Genomic DNA, 21,141 nt, shown 5'->3' on the forward strand with positions numbered 1-21,141 from the left:
GATTGTTTTTGGAGAGGGATTGTAAGAGAGAGTCACTGCAATACTGAATGGACCTCCTCTGTGCTTTTGTACAATATTTACAAATTGCACATATCAAAAGGATGCATCCGATTCATTCCATCGTGTGTGTGCATTTGTGTGTGCGTGTGTGTGGGCGTGTGTGGGCGTGTGTGCATGTGCATGCAGGTGTTAGAGTCGTTAATGTACATAAACACATACAGTATTCTTTGCAAAGACAGACTGAACTCAGCTTCTAGACTTCCTTCCTGCTCCTGGGCTCGTTGTGATTGGTCAGGAGTTGTGTTTCCACAATCACTAAGGAAATTCTGTGTGTGTGTGTGTGTGTGTGTGTGTGTGTGTGTGTGTGTGTGTGTGTGTGTGTGTGTGTGTGTGTGTGTGTGTGTGTGTGTGTGTGTGTGTGTGTGTGTGTGTGTGTGTGTGTGTGTGTGTGTGTGTGTGTGTGGTGGGCTTTTTGCCTGTACAGCAAGTCTCTCAAGCCACTGGAGTTGTGTTGTGTTTAAATTTTTATGTGTAAGCCACACATTTATTTATTTTTTCTGCTGGGAAAGCACCTTCGGAGCATCGGTTTTAGAATATAAAACTTTCGAGCTCACAATATTGTCAGTGTCGACACAAAAAGCTCATTCTCTCTTCACCCAGTCTTTTAAGGCTGATGGATATTATAGAAATCATATGATAAAATTAATACACAAACTAAAAGTCAGTGTGTTTCATTAGTTTTGTGTCCAGTTCATTTCGCTTCACCGTGTGTGTATTTACAGTCCGACTGCATGTGGCGTCAATCCGTCATCTGTTTCACACTCGCAGTGACTAAGAAAACTTTTCAGTCAAAAAAGGAAAAAAGGGTGCTTTGGTGTTGTATCAGTCTGTGTATGTGTTTGTAAGGTTGTATAGCTTTTGTTAAAACAGGCCGCCCTTAATGTGAGTGTACGCATTTGTGTGTGTGTGCAAAGGCGTGTGCTTGAGTTAATGCACAAAGCTGCATGTGGTGTCTAGCTGAATCTCACCTGGGTCTGACCTAAACTAGGTCACGTCCAGCCAGGCTCATGGGTCACAAAGCACATATCATGAGTAATCATCTGACACTTGTGACTTTCCATTTTGGTGTGTACGGTCCCATCGGAGAGGTGGCCCAGAATGACAAGTAGAGTGTGATAGTTAGCGTAACTCTTCCACTGCTCAACCAGCACAGACAGATAGTGACGGTATCATATTCCCGGGGCATCACAGCGTGCGCTGCCTCTGTTTGGGCCTTTGTCTGTGTATCTGTGGCTGCCTCCCCATCATCCCTGTGTTGCTCCTCCTCTGTGCTGTTTCCCTGTCTTTAAATGTCAGTCATGTTTGAGTTGGTGGGTCAGAGCTCTCCAGACTGTCTGTGTATGTGTGTGTGTGTGTGTGTGTGTGTGTGGCTGTGTGCGTATGTGTGTGATAGTTCAGTGTGTTGTTGTGTTGGGTGCAGGTGCTGAAACATTGTGCGGTGAGCATGTTGTAATGAGCACAGCAGTGCAGTACCCTGTGCCGTCCCTCTCTTTTACACACAAACACACACACACACACACAGGGTGCTAATTTCATGTAAGCACAGTCACACTGAGCAGAGGGAGTGGTGGCACAATATTTGGTATTCATGTGCCTGCAGGAGCAAAACGCACCCAGAGGCACGCAGGGGGGAGGGCGGAGGGATTCGCAAAAATTCATCATCATCATCATCATCATCATACAACATGTCAGAGGGTGTGTTGAGGTTTCTTGACAATCATGGCCGATCACATCAGCCTCTCTAATGCCCTTTAAAAACAGCACCCTCTCCATCTCAATGCACTGACAGCTGGGTAGTGCTGCAGAGTCCAGAGGTGCTTCACACTATCTACCGTTCTCAGGAGGGAAACCACCGTATTGTGCGAACCGTGCAGAACAACCTCTGGAGCGTGCACATGCAGCAGACTGAGGCAACTGAGTCAGACGTGAAACATGAGCACGCACACACACACACACACAGACATGAACACGCATTCACGCACACACAAGTCCTGCATTCTGCTTGTACTCACAGGTCATGCTAACACACTCATTTACTTTTTAATTCAAAAGTAGCCTATTTGCAGACGGTCCTTTCTCTGATCAAAAATCTGTTTCTATTTAACTTGTTGAAGGTTTGAGATTTGAACGCACTTTTGTGGGAGAGAGAGAGAGAGAGAAAAAACACACTGCTGGAATTTTAAAGAGGATTTCTTTGGATCTAATGAGGGTGTAGTGGTAAAATGGGTTGGTTGAAAAATATTTTAAAAGGTGTCAAAGGCAAATTAGCATTTTGTTTGAGTGAAATGTCTTAAAGATTTGAATGATTATTCCTGTGAAGAATTTCATTTTTAAGTGTTGTATCAGTGTATTTTCAATCAAGTTTCTTCTTTGTCTCAGTTTATGGCTGTTCCAGTGTTGTCCTCCTCCTTCTTGATGAAATGTGTGATTACCTGGTGGGAATCAGTGTAAGAAAAAAAAAAGGAAAAAAAGAAAATGATAATCTGTAAACATGCGGAAATGTGGAAAGTATTCAATGTATAAAAGATGTATATGTGAGATATCCTTGTGTATAATAAAATCTAAGCAATTTAAGATGATGTCACTACTTCAGCACATTCATGTCATCAGGATTTAACACCAAAGCATGATGAAGCATTAAATTAGTGTTGAATTTGTTTTTTTTGTTTTTTTTACATCATGAGCACAATGTCAGTTCTCTGTCTCTCTTTCTCTCTGGACAGATGGATGTGGGATTATCTCTGTGATTTTAGACAAAGATTAGAAAGGAGAGCAGATGCACTCGGTGGGAGAGTGAGCGAGAAACATGGACGTCACTGACAAGGGAAGTGAGGATGATGGACCAGAGGGTGGGGCCTGATGCCCTGTGTATGTGTGAGCCGTGGTGTGTGTTTCTCCACTGTTTTAAAGAAACACTATAATCAATATGCAACAATTTTAGATAAAATCAATTGAAATTAAGAATGAAGTGCATATTGTTACAAATGTCAGATTCAGAATCTATCAGTATTAGTTTTGTTTATATACTAGTTTATTTTGGAAGAAGAAAAAAACACCAGAAATGATGCTTGGTACCTGTCCTAAGAGAAGTAACTGTGATGAATGTGTTATTTTCTAATAGTCACACAAGTAATGAGTTGTCCACTGTTATCAATTCCGACAGGAGCCCTGAGCAGCCTAAAGACTGTATCCACTTTTAGCCAAGTGTTGCAGTTTCACAATCTGGCCACTGGAGGGCAGTAAACACTAATTCATGATTTACTCAAGGCAAATCAAACATAAAGTCTTCCGGTACAAGAGGTTTGTGTTAAATAATAGTTTGACCACAGCCCAATGTGTAAATCATAATAACATGCATGCTGCTGTACGAACTCTTTATTGAAATATGTTACATGGGGCAAAGGTTTGTAATGCTTGGAAGTATAGTACAGAATTAATTAGCTCTTACGTGGTTGTGAATTATTGATTATTGACCGTTATTGATATCTATCAGTATAAATATCAGAGGGACGTGGAGTTTAATTAGAGGAACCATCTGTGAGAGAAGCCAGGCTGCTCGAGAGACCACGCCCGGTTCGGGCTGCTCCTGTTCGTGATTGGCCATATTTGGTAGTTAGGGGCGGGGCTACAAACTAGAACTCAACTGTGATTGGGCGTTTACAACGTCCGTCTGCTCGCTGTAGTGTGATTGGCTGCCCGACGGGGGGGATTAACGTGAAAACGCTTTGCTTTCAATGAATCACAATGGAGACTAAATAGGTGCTCGCACGGATTCAGGTTTTTAATTTATTTATAAGCTAAAGTGAGATTTCTCGCTAGTAGCGTTGAAAAAGAAACTGTAGTTCATAACTCGACACATATTCCTCGGCAGGAAAAATAAGTTACGCTAAAACCTCGAAGTGTTTCCACAAGTGTCTTGAACAAGGAAATGGTCTTAAGCTAACGCTATGTAGCAAGCTAATCTCACTTATCCATTGGCAAACTCTACTATCTCTCATCTCACCGACTGATATAAAACGGAGGTAAGTGGGTTTTATTAACACTTAACACTTTTTGCTATGGGCAGCCATTCACATTGATGCAAGGACTAGTTAACATGGACAACTGGACTAGTTAAACTACCGTCAGCAGCAGGCAGACAGACAGTGAACTCAAATCTGGGTCAGTCTCTTCGCCATGTCCGTGTGGGCAGGAACAGGGCGATACCAGCCGGTCAGATGTTGATCATGTTGTCCATCTCTGCATCTGCTGTCTGCGCCTTTGTGCTGCATGAAACCTGTTGGTGTGATCCTCTCCTCTCCTCTCCTCTCCAGACATGACCGAGTACAAGCTGGTGGTGGTGGGGGCAGGAGGCGTGGGGAAGAGCGCTCTCACTATCCAGCTCATCCAGAACCACTTCGTCGATGAGTATGATCCAACCATCGAGGTGAGACACCCGCTGTTAGACAAGTGTGGTGGTGTCATATCAATCATCTCATGTGTTCGTCTGTGGTTTGTTCTGTTTTTAAACCAGTCACTGCTAAGTCTTATCTGATAGTGGATATCAATATCATTTTACTTGTGCACCTTGAGGCAAGCCAATAAGTTATGTTTGTAATATGATTCATTTATATGAAAGTCATATTCATGGAGGTTGTTTCACTGCTGCAGCTGTTTGTTTGGTGTCTTCCAAGTTCATGTGGGCTGGCTGTTTTTATAGGCATTACTCAGTGGATAAGTAAATGTAAAACGTTTTACATTTCAAGTTAAAGGTATGAATGGAGAATAAATATCAATAAAAGTGTTGACTACTAAAAGTAAAGGTAGTCATTATGCAGCAGAATGGCTAAATTGTTGTATAGTTATATAGGATTACTCATCCTGATGTCTGTACATGTAAGATACATGTTGATGCTGCTGCTGGCTGAAGTGGAGCTAATTTATTTACTTCTGGGCAGTAAAAAATTGTATCATGGCAAACAATAGATAGTGCTGCTGCCATTAAGTCCCTTTGTTTCTCATATTGTTCCCTAACAATTTGCACAAGTTGATTTCAAATCTCTCTCCAGACTAATAAATCCATCAGGGTGCAACTCAGTTAATGATATAATCTCATACTTGATGTTTAGAAATGTTCAAGTCCCAGCAAGTTCATTACAGAATATTTCATTTAACATGGTCTTGTTGCTACATGACCAAGCAGTGAGACTATGCAAGAAAAAAAAAACCTTTGGGAGTTAGTATATGATGCAACCCCGCGGTCAGATTTCTTGGCAGATGCGTTTGCCTCGAATGTTGACTTGTTCTGTTGCGCCGTGTTGCAGGATTCGTACCGAAAACAGGTGGTGATCGACGGCGAGACGTGTCTTCTGGACATCCTGGACACGGCAGGTCAGGAGGAGTACAGCGCCATGAGGGACCAGTACATGAGGACGGGAGAAGGCTTCCTCTGTGTCTTCGCCATCAACAACACCAAGTCCTTTGAGGACGTTCACATTTACAGGTATAAAGATGCTGCAGAGTCTGATTCACGGTCTACCTGAACTATTGCAGCACGCCGCGTTGTGCAGGTTCAAGCAGCAAGAGCTCACTTCCTGACCAGAAGGAGCTGCGGTGTAATTATCTGAAACACGTTATCTGTAGACATGCTGAGTGTGGTTGCAAGTTCGCTCTGGGTCATTTGGCAACTACAGTCTGGTTCATATCATGTAATTGAATTGCTGAGCTCGTCAGCAGATGCCCAGACGACGCCGCTGACCCAGATCTGCGGTTGTAACTGGCTGATGATCTCTGAGGTGTCGTTGTCGCCGTGTCTCCTCCTCCTCAGAGAGCAGATCAACAGAGTGAAGGACAGCGACAGCGTTCCCATGGTACTGGTGGGCAACAAGAGCGACCTCAGCACCCGCACCGTGGAGACGCGTCAGGCGCAAGAGCTGGCACGAAGCTACGGCGTGCCGTTCGTCGAGACCTCTGCCAAGACCAGACAGGTTCGGAGTAAAGACCATAATCAGTGTTTGAATTGGATTGCATGAGCCCCGTTTGAGTAAATTACACATCAACAGGTCAAATAAAAGTTATAACTTGTGTCGGTGACGTATTTCTCCTGTTTCTGTCTTGCAGGGTGTGGAAGAAGCTTTCTATTCGCTTGTGCGGGAGATTAGAAGATATAAGGAGACCAACCGCAGCAACAAGAAGAGCAAGAAGAACACTCAGAGACGCTGCATTATACTATAGCAAACCACACGGCACTGGTTCCACCACGGCACTTGTTTCATGCTCCTTCTCACACACTGCACCTCCTCTGTCACTTTGGTCCAGACAGGGAAGCAGGCGTGGCAAAATCCTTTTTTTTTTTTTTAAACTGCTGTCACACTTTCCACTAACAGTACGTCGCCATTCATTGTGCAGTGTCCATTTAACACCGCAAATTCAGTTGTTCTTTTTTCTGTTTTATGTGTAAACAACTAGAAGTTGCAGTTTAAGTCGGATGTTTGTTTGTTTTTTGAGAGGGGGGGGGGTAATTTGAGTACTTTGTGTCTTTCCCCCCCCCTCAAGAACCTGAGAGAAGTTGTCCATACAGATAACCCTTTGTCTAATCATAAATGGTCCGGCCAGTCTTTTCAGGTCCAACATTCACAGTGGTGCTTCACTCCACTTCGTCCTGCATCTGAATCCATGAGAAAATATTCGAATGATACTTTTCCCCTGATTTACTTCCAGCCAGATGTTTGTCGTCCTCCCCCTCTGTTTTTCATAGATTGGTGTCTCCTGTGGGACTTGAAACACAACAGTATAGTTGTTTTTTCTTTTCTTTTTTTCACAAGGGCCGTGGAACTGATCTTACACAGTTTAACTTGAAACACAAGTGTCCTCACAAGTTTCAGACCGAGACAGTTGTCATTTTTCCCATCCAGCGTCGACTGTCTTTAAATACTAAACACGAGTGTTCACATACACATTGGTCTTAAAATGAGGTGCGGTCAGGAGCATTGCCATCTTGAGGTAAAGTGACTGCTAACCGAGTCCTTGGCACGGCATTGCACTGTTATTTTAAGTGCAGTTAACTGCACCCAGGTAGGCAGGTGCACAAAAAGCAGCAGCTGCCCAGACGGTGAGCAGAGGCTGCAGATGTTTTGATGCGTTAGGTGGAGGACAGTGCAGCCTCAGAGGGTCAGGGCATTCTTCGTGGCATATTTTGCAATGCATCATGGATGTCTCTTGGATATAAATGAAGCTCTGCATGGAAACATCCTTTAATTCTTGCTGCCTGGTAAATCCACCAGTGCTTTTTGTTCAACAATCTTGACTAAATCCACAGCGGTGGCACGTATGCATGTTTAACAACCAGCCATAAGTTATTGCTCTAAATCTGTGTGCAACGCTGTGCTGCTGCTAAGAAGCACAGTGTTTCCAGCAATGTGCCAAGTTGAAGCACACATAGCTTTTAAAGGGAATGCAACACTGTGATTGGTTTAAGCTCAACCCTTGTGATTCATGCACCTGGCACAGTGACAGTTTTTTTCTATGCTGTTGAAATAGTGGAAGTGGATATGGATACGCCCTAAATGCACTTGCGCCATGCGCTTTAGACCGTGCTCTTTGGACTGAATGTCGATGAAGATGCTGTAGTAGCATCACCACAGTAACAAAAGCCTCAATTGTGTTCCAGACTCCTAGGTGCACTTTATACAGTTCCTGTTTTGTGTTGATTTTTTTTTTTTTTTCATTTTATTTTTAGAAGTTAGGATTAGTGGTAGTGCCATTTTCAAACGTTTACTCAGGAATATGGTGTTTTATCAGGAACTGAGGAATAACAGACTGAGAGCCATGTCAAATGATTAGATACAATCTGATGCCTGTTTCTGCAATTTCACACCATGGTTAACTGATGGTTTGAAGCGTCGGCCCCGCTGTCTGCTCCACACAGTCACGCTGTATTCCAAAGTCCACTTTTAAAGCAGTTTCTGTGTCAGTCCCAGTGTTGTTGGTGGCTAACGTTGTAAGTCACTGTGTCCAACACACACAGTTGATGCTACACCACTCTCCGTCAGAGTTATGTAGTGTGTATGCATGTGGTAATGACATGAAACCACTGAAACCAGTGTTTACTTAGCCTCTCAGCGGCAGTCATGGTATCTGATCAGAAGCATATTCAGTAGCGCAACAGTTTTTTTTAATAGCCGTGTTTGTCTTCTTTGATAATTACCATCATTAGTACCGATAAATGTAATGGATGGTTAAATTTCTATTTTTGTAGCATTACAGTGTTTCCCCAGTTTAAAAGGAAAAAACACAGCATCTGCATTATGAAACTGCTGTCCACATAGTTACTAAAATGATATCAAAGATCAGTGAACTAACTTCAGCTCAGTTGTGTCCTGCTAACAAGTGAATCCATGTTGGTTCCCTCATTTTCTTTGGTGTAAACTCTGCAGGCTGTCGTCATCTGAATGCAATGTAATTCCATTGTAAAAAAATATATATATATTGAGTAACTCTTAAAAAAAAAAAGAACAAGCCTGTCACTGACAGCTATGTGAAATCTGCAATGCACTCTGCTGTAATGAACAAGTAAATGTCTGTAGCTTTTACCTCTTGTCTGTTTTGTTGTTTACTTATTGAGGTATTCATATTCTTGTGAATATTAATACAGTTTTCTCCATCAAATGCTCAAGATGATCAGGGTTTCTGTGCCAAATCGGTGAAGGGGGAGGGATGTGGTTTGAGGCTTGACAATAACGATGACGAGGAAGCCCATCAAGTTCCTCTTTTCATTTCTGTAAAACTTCACACTTTTACTTTGATGTCAAATTAAGTTTGGGGAATCTCCAGCTGAACCGGCGGGTTCATACGATGATAAACCTCTTCCCACTAAGAACACGTCATAGGTTTATTTACCGTCAGCTCTGTGCTTCTGTGTAGCTCTCACCACTTCATATATGACTCTGCAAGGATCTTTAAATGAGTATTGATTATACATACAAGCTCAAACAGAATAGATTGCGTTTGGTTTTATTTATTTTTTTACAAAAAGATACTACATAATGTCATTTTATTCATATTAGAAAATATAGAAATAGTGTGATATATATGCATTTTCATAGCACTAAAAGACATAGAAAAACAAATGCCACGAGTCCAAAGTTATTTGAAATGAGGCACTGGAGGAATGAGAGGAGGAGTGTGTCGTGCACCTTTTTTTCACCACCCAAAACGAGACACCAGCGTACCCTGGTCATCCAGATCTTTCTGAACCTTCTTCCTCATGTAGAAGATTGGACAATCACGGCTGCAGAGGAGGGAAGAGGGACAGTGTTAGTGGACAGAGAGGACCACCAAAGCATGACACATACTAAATATGTGTTTGTGTAACGTACCTAGTACAGAGCACATCCTCATGGAGGGAGCCTTGACAACGCTGACACTGAGTCCAAAGACGAGAGAAACGTTCCTCCAGTGCGTTCAAGTGAAAGATCTGTAATTCAAACAGAAATGTTGGCAACACATTAGACATTTTTATATATATATTTTTATATTTTACTCTTAAATCATATAGTAAGAAGAACTCAACTATCAACTATCAAATTATAAATAGTTTATGCTTTGCTGGAACAGTCAACATGGAAAAACTAAATCAGGTTTTAAGCAAACAACTATCAAATCATGCTATTCTGGTCTGTTAATAAAAGAGGTATTCTGCAGTGTTAAACTCAGTGTACCAGAGTAATTGATATCACATTCCTTTCATTGAGTTCACTGAGCTCAGAGGAGCCACTAGAGGGCAGCACGGTGATTAAAAAACAACCTGAAAATAAGGCTTTTTAAGTTTTTCTCCAAGCACCTTCATGGCCAAGACTTAGAAAATAACCTTTAGTACACTGAAAAAAACAAGACATTGGAGTGTGGCATCATTCAGTATCTTGCCTACCTCCTTCTGGTACAGTTCAGACTCCCTCTTCTTACAGAAATCACACACAGCCGCTGTAATGACACAATAGATGTTGCAAGTATGACACAAAACTCACCCATGTAATACTACACATGCAAACATACAGATTGACACACTAAACGGTCGAAAGCAGGGATATCAAACTCATTTTAGTTCAGGGGCCACATACGTCTCTGAATTTGGTGGGCCAGACCAGTAAAATAACAGCATAATAACCTATAAATAATGACAAAATAAACCTTTCCCTGTGTTTTAGCGCAAATAAGTACATAATTAAGATGTTTTACTTTAAATAAACTATCCTTTTACAAAACATTATGAACAACTTGACATTTCTTGAGAGAAATATGTGCAATATCCAGAACATCGTGCCTCTTCTGTCTTCTATGTAACTTTCACACTCAACAAATTAATTCTGTGGGCCAGATTAGACCCTCTGGTGGGCCGCACGTTGGACACCCCTGGTCTAAAGTGACAAAGGGAATACAAGCAGAGAAAAAAACAATGAAACACTGAGCACACGTACTGTCTGTCTTGAGCACAGCTTTGCAGCCAATACAGGTGCTTCTCTTCTGGGCAAACGCCATGAGGCCCCCGACCTTTGACGTCAACACGGTCTTACAGCGTGTGTGGTCACCCTCTGAAACACACACACACAAATTCAACACTGCCATCAAGATCCAAAAAGCTCGAGAGGATAATATCAAACAAGTTTCATTTTTTGAACTATTACATCTTCATTGTTTCTTCTGTTTTCTACATTTCTTCACTAAAACAGTTGTTAAAATGTTTAAAATGTTACATTTGAGCCCTTCAGATGACGTGTTTGATGATTATTTTATAGATGACTCGATCAGTCAGTCAGTAGCTGATTCCCTAAACTGTAATAACAAGACCTCAGTATGTGTGTGTGTGTGTGTACTCACTGAGCAGGACGCTCTCTGCCTTGCTTTCTCCCAGGATGGGCTCAAATATTCTCAGCAGAGGTTTGGACAGCTGCTGCTCCAGGTAGTACTGCGTGTCGATGGGAATGGTGTTCTCCAGCACATAGATCGGGTCCTTGAGCAACAGGCAGAGGAATAAGGATTATCAATCAGGACTGAATATTTATCACAAGGAAAGCGGCTGCACATTAAAAATCAAAGACGACACCAGAGACACTACAGACCTCCGACTTCATGTACGCCGCTGCTCCTTTAGCAGCCTTGATGATGACGTACGGCACTCGGTCTCCCAGGTTGGGGGCGCTGCCGGCGTCTCTCTTCCTCATCCTGTAAAACATCTACATATCAGTTCACCCGTATCACACACACACACACACAATGTTTTCCCTCTAAGTATTATCTGAAATGAAGTGCCAGACCTCTCCGCCAGCTCCACGTGAGCCTGTTTGGCGGCGTACTCCTGAGCAGTTCGCGTTAGCTCCTTGGTGATGACCAGCTGACTGATGTCGATGCGGTTGCACAGCAGGTCTGAGATCACTTCTTTGGCATGAGCCACCGCCCCCTGTGGATCCCTGACAACCCCACACATCGGCTGTTACATCGGGTTTAGGTTCAACCAAGTAATGAGACAGAAAGTAGGATGATTACAATACGATAAGCTGGTGTGTGTACCTGTCTATGAGGGTTTTCTGCAGACAGGTGTTGATGAGGTTCGCCACCAGAGGGCAGTTGTCTCTGCGGACGGTCTCGATACCTTTACAGTCCATCTTGTCATGCGTGTCTGCGCTGGAGGAGAAATACAGGCCTGCGTAGCGCTTCTTGTTGATCAGTAGGTACGGGTAGTACACCTGTGCAAGTGACATAAATAAACTCCCATTAGCTGAGCGGACAGTCCATCTCTCCTGAGGCCCCAAACCCTGACTGAAATATTAAAAACCAGAGCTCCAGACTAACTCTTTTTTACTAGGAGCACAGTGGCCCCTAACTAACAGTAGTACAATTTTAAGAGCGCAAGCACAAAATTTAGGGGCAAATCGACTTGCTGGGCAAATATTCACATTTCCTTTTCATTCATGATCGTCACACAAATTGGCCTGCCACCTGTAATGACAGATTCCAGATTCTCTGAGTCGTCCCTTCCACATTTCACCAGTGTAAAAAAAATAAATTAAAAAAGGTAAATTTACTGCTTGCACAGCCCTGAAAAGTTAAACCATTTCCTTATTCCTTGTATCCTTGGGGAAAGAAGGTAATGTACATTTTTAGGATATACAAGATCAGAAATGTCAATGATTACTACATCATGCAGTGTGATCCCGTATACCACAGGGGCATAATGAGTTTCCATTATGTTTTAATGCTTTTTTGGAAGAAGTAAGAACAAGAGATATGAGCAATATATGAGCGCCAGAGAAACTTTTCTTAAAATGTGTTTGGAATAGTTTGATTTTTTAGCTATATAGATTAACCTGACAAATATGTTCTCAGTTAATCCGTTATTTGTTTGGTGAGTAAAATGTATTATCCTAGAGAAAAATGTCTGACAGTGAAGACCCACTTGATTTAAATGTTGATGTTTAGTCTGTAACACATGAATTACTGGTCCCATGTTAGAGTGTTTTTAACTTGTAAAGCACTTTGTGTTGCATTTTATATGTATGAAAGGTGCTATATAAATGAATAAAGTTTGAAGTTTGATAAAGACTGAGATTTTACCTTCTCAAACTCCAGTTTGATGGGTGGAGTGAAATGAGACGACACCCACTCTGCTGCCTCCCTCCCAACATCCATGGCCTCCTTCACTGTTGCAACTCCAAGCTTCACCATCACAGAGTCAGTGTCTCCATAAATGACCTGAACGGATAAGAATAGAAAAACCCACAGACATGTCGTCACAGAGAGGAACAAATCTGATGTGATATCTGATGACAAGGGAATAAAAACAGCAGAGTCTGGTTCACAGGATGGCAAACACATGTATTCCTCACCTTGGCATCACCTTGGTAACCATTGGAAATAATGTACTTAGACTCCACCAGCTGTTTGGTTTGCTCGATCATCTGTCTCCCAAAACCTGTGACGCTCTGAAGAGAAGAGAGGAGAAAAAAATGTAATTAAGTTTATGCGACTAAATTAGCCGTGGTGTTGAAACGAGCTTTCACTGGCCACAGAACAAAACATTTCACCTCATTACAGGGTCACGAGTTTCCAGAGAAAAAATATTTGCAACTGTGCAAATCAGCTGGAGCTGTGCAGTCTGTTGCAGCTGGTTTTTACATGTAGGTCAGACCCATTTAATTCTTTATGTTTCTTCCACCACCTGTTCTGTGGTTTGCATTTCAACACTAATCTTCACTCTGAATCTTGTTCTCTGACTTCTCATCTGCAGTGGGAGGAGGCAACACATCAAATGGGGGTGACTTCAGTTAACATGAATAGCAAACAGTCGGACGAGAGTTGTAAAGATTTTTTTTTATATGTTGTGAGGTGGATTTGACCTTTGACTCTCATCCTTTTAGATGTTTGCACAGTACTTATTGTGACTTTTACACATTTGACAGCAACTTAGTTTCCAGCTCTTGGTTTACTGGCTGTAATGGAAAAAAGTGGTGTTCTTATGCTAAACCAAAACAAAGCCACATCACTCTTTAGCTAGATTATTCGCACTCATCACAGTATATAAACATAAGGTGCAGTCGCCTGTGTCAGGTCTGAACAAGATAAATGTTGCATGGCTGTCGTGAAGCGCTCACCTGGGAGATCTCTAGACAGGGCAGCTTGCCCACCTGGGCCCCTGTGAAGCCATAGACGGAGTTTGCGCTGATTTTTAGGGCCAGCTGTCGGCCATCCAGCACCTGCTTCTTGAAAGGGTCGGTTTCCTTCTTCAGCTCAGTTTTGGCCCTGTGGAAAAGACAGAGGGACAAACTACCATGTAATCTGAAATATAACTGACAGTACACGGATATCTGTTCTACTCCTTTTGCCCTCCACACCTCCAGCACTTTAACCCACCACCATCCACCACTATCAGCAACCCCTTTCAATCACACCTATAACAAGAACTATGTACTGGACTCTGCATCGCGACAGGCCCATACACCATCTACACAGCCCACATTTCGCTTGTTACTTGTACAGAAACACGGCGTAAAGCTTACACATAACAGTGTTTCCCATTAATTAACGAGATTGTGGCGGCCCATCACATCTGGCTCATCTAAAAAGGTCATTACATTTTGAGTTTTGTTCGTTTGAGATTTGATATTCCGGTGGTCACTTTGTATTTTCAAAGAGTAAATCTGAACATCTGTTACAGCAAGAGGAAACAAACACTACTTGCTAATATTACAATTAATAAACTTTAGCAGAAAAATATTACATATCGTTGTGGTGAAACTGTGAACTGAAATGCTAACTACTCACAATAATAGTTTAGGTCTATTTTTGTTGCTATTTATTTGAACCAATCAAACCTCTTTCTGGCAGACAGCAGGTTCTCCAGGATCTCGGGTAGAAGTCCTTTCCTCACCGAGCTCTTCACAAACATGTCACCAGTCGGAGTCTTAATGAAGTCCTCTGGCGACAGGCTAGAGACACAGAACCACTTCAGTCATTAGTTTGGATTGTTAATACAAGACAGTGCACTGCTACTGTGTGTGCTTGGTCATTAACATACAATGAATCTATGTCAAAACAACGAATTAAACTATCTTTGGAGGAGTTTTGACTATCAACTTGCGGTGCTGTCCAAGCAGGAAAGAAAAATAATAAAAGCAAACTGCTTGCAGATTTTCAAAGTAACCTGAATTAGTAAAACTCACCCTAGTTTCTCCGCGGAGCCCCTCTGCAGCAGGGTGGTGTAGCACAGATTGTGAGCCATCATGATGGACGGATACAGGGAGGAGAAATCCAGAGTGGCGATGGGAACGCTGTAATAGCTATACACAGAAGAAGGGAGTTATGGAAGGATCGAGTTAAACTTGCAGCTGTATAACTACTAAAGGCAAAAGCAAATCAGAGAGGAGTCTTACACATACACTACACACATAAACGTACCCTTTCTCCGGCTCAATGACAGTAGCTCCAGTGTAGTCTTCTCCTCCTTCTGTCTTTACAACAGGCATGACCAGGTCCTGTTTCATGGCCTAAACGTGCACAAAGACTTATGGGTTATCTTTTTTTATCTGTATGCAAGGCATCCCATGACAAACCATTTTACTTTGTTGCCTTCGTTACCTGTCGCAGCAGCTGAGAGACGACTTTGATCTGCTGCCCTCTTGACAGCAGGTACGTGAGAGGCACACCTGTCACTCTGGCCATCTCCATGTAGTTAATCACACACATCAGCTTCTGCAGCAGACGCAGTGGGAGGTAGGCGTCCTTCAGGCAGTAGACAGCCAAACGTCTACGAGTCTGATCGTTGCCATTCTGAGACGAGGACAAAAAGGAGAAAGACAGATGAGCGGCAAAAAGAAAACATTGTTTTAAGAAGCTCACATCTTTATTTTGAATCCATTATAGGAAAAAAACACTACCCAAAAGTTTAAAGGTGGATTAATAGTGGCCGTCAAATCTGCAGAGCTGAAAGAACATCAGCTCTCTTCCAGGTGCAACAAGGTTACCTGCAGATCAGTGATGATGGAGTGCTGTACGTCCTCCTTCTGTTCTTGCAGGAAGTGGAAACTCACAGCGTTTAGTGTGTATGAGCGCAGTTTATAGTCCCGGAGGAGCACCTGATGAGACAGGAACACCAATCCCATTGTTTTCGATATGTCTAAACAATGCACCACACATAATTTGTATGGTAGCTTGACAATTGTTCATCATTTACAATAGTGAATGCTGACCTGCAGCAGATCAAACTGAACCCGCCCCTCCATGTTAATGATCTTGTTCTCTCTGCGGCCCATCTGCTTGCTCTGGAAGTTTAGGTCTCGCAGGACGGACTTGATTCCTCGCACTCGGCCCAAGTAGGGGAACAGGTTGACCTAAATACAGAGCAACATGTTTTATTGAACAGGGGGAGAGGCATGGGTGTTTAAATTCAAACATAAAGGGACGATCTGAAGTATTTTGACCACAAACAACTTCTACAGCTGTGGTGACATTTATGATGCTTAATCTGTTGTGAACATTTTAGGCTTTGATGCTGGATCAAAGGAGCAAATGGACGTGGTGTCATCGAACCTTTAAAGCAGCAGCTCTGTTGAGCAGGTAGGGAAAGTCAAAGTTTTGAATGTTGTATCCGGTGATGATGTCTGGGTCCACTGTCCTCAAAAACTCCGCCCAGCTCTGCTCACACAGACGTAAACGGAGACAGAGCGACATGACAGGTGAACAATAAAACCACAAGAAGGAGCAAAGAAAATGTGAAATTGTGCCAATATTTTTTCCAGTGCCTTCCTGAAGCCGGTATATTCACCTGCAGCAGCTGCTTCTCCTGTGTGAAGCACAATATCTGAGAGCCCACGATGCTCGCACAGGACTGGAGGGTGAACACCGTGCGGATGAAGGGCTCTGTCTCACCCTGGCGCTGCACCATAGACGCTATCTGAATCACAGGATCTTTATCTGCCTCTGGGAAGATTCCTGGAAACAAAAGAGTTTAACACCCAAGTCAAACCTTGCACTTGCTTGTCCTTCAACTATGACCACAGCTTTTGTTATCTGAATAAAAATGTATTGGGGTGACGGATCGAATGCTGTGTTATGAGATTCCCAGAGAGAACTCACCTTTTCTTCCTGCACATTCAATATCAAAGCTCAGGACTCTGAGTGGTGCGATCCTCTGCCAGTCTCCCTCTGCTGCGTGACTGATCACATCTGTCCATCCCACATCCACCTCATACTGACACAAGGACTCCTGGCGGCCAGAAATAGGGGGAGAAAATTCACAAAGACTGTTAATAAAAGTCAGACAACACAGAAATTATATATTCAATGCCATGAAAAGCAGAAATACCGCACGCCATGCAGAGCTCACGCCTCTGCCCCACCAATCTAAAAACAGCTTGCACTGACAATTAAAGGTAATTAACCTACTCTTAAAACTATAGGCGTTATGGCAATAGGTGAATTTGCCAAAATATTAAAATATCCCTATCCCCTAAAATCTAAATACCAATAACCTTATCTATCACAATACTTGAGCTGGACTGTATCAAGAAGATACCAGATGTTTCTCACCAAAACCTGTATGCCAGCCACTTGGAGCTGTGCAGCATAAACACCAGGCAGGTTGTGTTGTGAGGTTAGAGCGCTAACAGGACCTACCTTTCCCGTGTGCTGAGAATTTGTGCCTCCCATGCTCTTCTCCTCACGCACTCTGTAGTTGCCTTTGGGAAGTTCGATCCAGCAGCATCCCACCACGTCAGTGTCCACCATAAACCTGTCGACACAGAGAGGTTCACTGAGCTGAAAAACACAGCAGCATACCTGCTGTTTTGTGAAAGAGCCATTCATAAGAAGTTGTATTTTTTTTTAAATCACGGGGTGCCTCCCCGATCACATGTTCAAGAGATAGATATCATTGGTGTCCAAGCATATGTAATGGAAGCAAAGGTACATGTCTGATATACAAGGATTAAAAACTGCAAACAGCCTGTTTGAACTTGACAAATGCAAAAGCACCACAAGCAGTGCAAACACAAGAAATCCTAATCTTACATACAAATACAGTATATATTTTGCTAATATGTACTGTAAAGCACCTTGAGTTGTCTTGTTGAAATGTGCTATACAAATAAACTTGCCTTGCCTATACACTATACGTCTCTTAGATGCATGACCCTGTTTGTAGTTTCCTTGATTAATCCAAATACACCAAACGTTTCATCAGCCAAAAATATCAGTAGAATTTGTGAACACCCACCTGATTTCAAAATCAATATTGGCCTCATAGGGCTGGTAGCTTTGGATAGGGAAAGGTCCGAACTTAAAGCCCTGCTCCAGGAGTCTCTTTGCAGGGGCAATGAGACGAGGCATCGCCATGGTTATTCGCAAGAAGTCAATAATGCGTTTCCCATGGTAACCATACATATCTGTAGGTAAAAGAGGGAAATAGCTTTGATTAGATCATTTTACATTAGTTTGATCCAAGATCATATTTTAGTGATCCTCATCTCCGCCTATACACACTTCCATAAAGTTAACAAGAAATTCCCATTTTCACATCATTGTCCTCACTCTCTTTGCGGGTGATGTCCACAGCCAACACCGTGGTGGAGATGTTGTCCTTATTAGAGCGCATGTCCTTCAGTACAACAGAGTTCAGCTCTCTTTGAAAATCACCCAGGAAGGCAGATGTGAAGCCTTTTCAAAAGAAGGAGAGAGAAAATTAATTATTTGATCTGGACAAAGAAACAAAACAGAAAGAGAAATGCACACTGTGACTGTGACATACTCATATTACTTTTTACATTTTAACAAAATAACAAATTCCAACTCACCAGTTGGTGCGGGGACATAAAAGTAAGGCGCAAAACCATGAATGTGGCAACAAACGCTGTTGCCGCTGTCTGTCACCCCAAACATCCGAATGATGGGGACTTTCCCCTGCACCTGGCCGGGCATGCCAGCTACTGCAGTCCCTGCAAAACACATACAACAGAGCATTAAAGTAGGTGGATACGTTCCACACTCTCCTTTAGATCCAAGCAACAAAATAAATATGTGAGAAACGTTTGTGGAAAAAAAAAATCAATGTAACTCTGGAACTGCTGTACAGAGATGATCCTCATTTTATGGTACGAACAATAACATTAATCAAATTAAATTGAGTCTGGTTTCAAGTCCACTGTGATGATAATTACCTAAATAATAGTCCAGGTCAATCTGCTGAAAGACCAAAGTATCAGATGATGGGTCCAGTGTAGGAGCAGGAGGTCGCTGCCAGCGAGGGTTAATGTTTGTAGAGAAGAGGTCACCTGACAGAGACGGAGTCAAACATCATCACTTATTTTGCCAAAGGGAGCAGCTAAGAACTGAGCTAATTATCAGGAAGGAAGAACTGAAAAACTGACTAAATAAAAGTACTTGTTTTCTGTCATAACTTGTTCTTCAGTCATCATTTATTATTACCACACAATAATATTATTCACATAGCAAAGGCACTATGGATCACTTAATTTACTAAAAGCATGATTGGAATAATAAATACATATATACCCCATATCTAGACTGATCTGGATATTATGTAAAACCTGTAACTCAACTGTAGTTATCAGCATTTTGAAACAGCATGTCATTTACAAAACTCTGTCTCGACCTAAACCAGGAAAACCATTTAACTTTATATACCTGTGACTGTGTACTTCTCTGTGCATCACTCACCCACGGGAATAACATCATGTCCCGCCTGCCCCTCCGTCTCCTCTGCCTCCATGTCTGCGTCATCGAACATGGACAGCTCCTCTTCAAACTGCGATGGACTGTCCTCCCATTCACCACCTGTTTTACCCCGTTTGGCCTGCGATGCACCGCCTCTGACAGGGCCGCCATTGCGTCTTTTGTAATCCATGTCTACAACAAACCTTGTCAACAAAAGAAAGGGAAAATTATTACAGAGAAAAGAAAATGATAGTGATAGTATATGAGCTCAGCACACACAGATGACAGCACTGCATCATCAACCCTTAATAATGTCATTTTAAAACTATATTCAGAAAGAGGCAACACTATCAAAACAAGTTTTTAATGTACTAACTTTAAGGTACATTACCACACGCAAAGAGGCTTACAATATACTGGACATAGAGCATATAAATGGCAAACTGGAAAGAAACAATGACTTGACAACACTGCTGCCAATATTTCTTATACTGAGACATAATCCCACGTCTTTCTCCCTTCCTCTCTCCACTTTCACTATCAAATAAGAGCTTAAAAACCCATCCCCAAAGAAGAAACCATTCTGACTATAGTGGGCTTACTGTGAAAACTAATTAAACTGCTGTCAGTGATTAAAAGAAAAAGTACTGCAAGGGAGGTAAACAACGACAGGGGGGTAATACTACTTCATAAATCTGATATATAAAGCAATGCTAAAATAAAACAACACTGGTTGTTACTAAGTCTCAGTGGATGAGAGTCATTTCCTCCTTCTGTACATGATGTGGTCTACTGCCCCTGTAACCAGTATGGCTGTAGCTGGTGCTGCCTGCTGCTAACACACCACTCTGTGGGTTTGTTTGTCTCCTCCATGGATGTGGTCTCCTCATGTTCTCGGTGCTAAGTTATCTCAGTTAAGTCCACTCCTGACTGATGGTTGGCAACTTACCACGCACGAAGGTGTTAAGTTCAACGTTTCTTTGAAAGGTATAATATATGTTAACGTCGGTGATCCACGGTAAAGTTTATTATAAGCCGAGTTATTTCTGGTGCAAACGAGGGCAGCTGCTTCCGTTTCTAAGGAGCTGCAGCAGCACAAAGCTAGCTAGCTAAATGTAAACACAACAGTCTCGCGCCAAACTGATCTTATCCAGCCGCAGCACTGACCCGGCTCCGTGAAAACACACACCTGTCCGCGGCCGGTGCGTTTTAAAACGAAGGTATAAATGCAGGTCAAAGATACCTCCAGACAACAGCCCCCAGTTGACAACGACTCCCGCCACTCTTCTTCAATTTGTGAACTTTCACCGGCGAAGGCGCGGAAAAGTTCCGTTTTGTTACTAAGCCCAATAGCAAAGCAATGGACAATGACGTCACACGCAAGGCGGAAACGCCGTTCTAAATGGGGAGGAGGCTGAATGCGGCTTGTCCACACCTTGTACATTAATAGACCGTGTGTTCCCGGCAAAATGACGTCGGGGGTTACGCAGCAGAGAGGGAGGGAAAACTGCTCCACCAGACACACACCATTTTATTTTTGTTTTTATATAAACCATATAAAATATTAACGATTTACAGATTACGTTACTGATGACAATTTATGAAAATATACGTAGAAAAAACACAGAGGTAAATATATTAACATAACGAAAGATAGACATAGGCCTGGCCCTACTAACATAAACTGATGTAATATTGCAGTATGGAGAAGGCAACAGTATGGTTAGTGTTACTTGAACTTGATGATGAACTGAGTTTGGAATTAAATGAAATTAATACTGAAAGTCTGAGAATGTGCTCCTTACATACTAGTAAAATGAATGATTGGATTTTGATTTTTGATTGGAATAAAATGACATTTGATGATTTGATTCTGGGGTT

At 42.3% G+C, this 21,141-nt stretch overlaps 2 protein-coding genes across 2 annotated transcripts; one reads left to right on the top strand and one right to left on the bottom strand.

The window, feature by feature from the left end:
- Positions 1-3,796: 3,796 nt before the first annotated feature.
- LOC310989948 (GTPase KRas) lies at positions 3,797-8,557 on the top strand. Its single transcript, XM_083977139.1, has 5 exons — positions 3,797-4,082; positions 4,374-4,486; positions 5,364-5,542; positions 5,867-6,026; positions 6,160-8,557. Exons 2-5 carry the CDS (start codon positions 4,376-4,378, stop codon positions 6,271-6,273), a joined length of 564 nt encoding a protein of 187 aa, XP_083833265.1. The 5' UTR covers positions 3,797-4,082; positions 4,374-4,375; the 3' UTR covers positions 6,274-8,557.
- A 478-nt stretch (positions 8,558-9,035) lies between these two features.
- On the bottom strand, positions 9,036-20,562 carry pold1 (polymerase (DNA directed), delta 1, catalytic subunit). The gene is made up of 27 exons (XM_083976600.1): positions 20,504-20,562; positions 19,264-19,463; positions 18,744-18,857; positions 18,381-18,521; positions 18,118-18,243; positions 17,804-17,972; positions 17,206-17,320; positions 16,666-16,795; positions 16,355-16,521; positions 16,120-16,224; positions 15,780-15,920; positions 15,555-15,665; positions 15,169-15,360; positions 14,989-15,077; positions 14,754-14,870; positions 14,406-14,519; positions 13,686-13,833; positions 12,921-13,016; positions 12,649-12,786; positions 11,605-11,780; positions 11,352-11,504; positions 11,157-11,259; positions 10,915-11,047; positions 10,515-10,628; positions 9,968-10,020; positions 9,417-9,514; positions 9,036-9,328 (listed from the first exon to the last, which is right to left on the bottom strand). The coding sequence occupies exons 2-27, from the start codon at positions 19,448-19,450 to the stop codon at positions 9,241-9,243; spliced, it is 3,318 nt and encodes a 1,105-aa protein (XP_083832726.1). The 5' UTR covers positions 19,451-19,463; positions 20,504-20,562; the 3' UTR covers positions 9,036-9,240.
- Positions 20,563-21,141: the final 579 nt, after the last annotated feature.

Source organism: Trachurus trachurus (genome assembly GCF_905171665.1).
Source record: "Trachurus trachurus genome assembly, chromosome: 8".
Taxonomy (NCBI): Eukaryota; Metazoa; Chordata; class Actinopteri; order Carangiformes; family Carangidae; genus Trachurus; species Trachurus trachurus.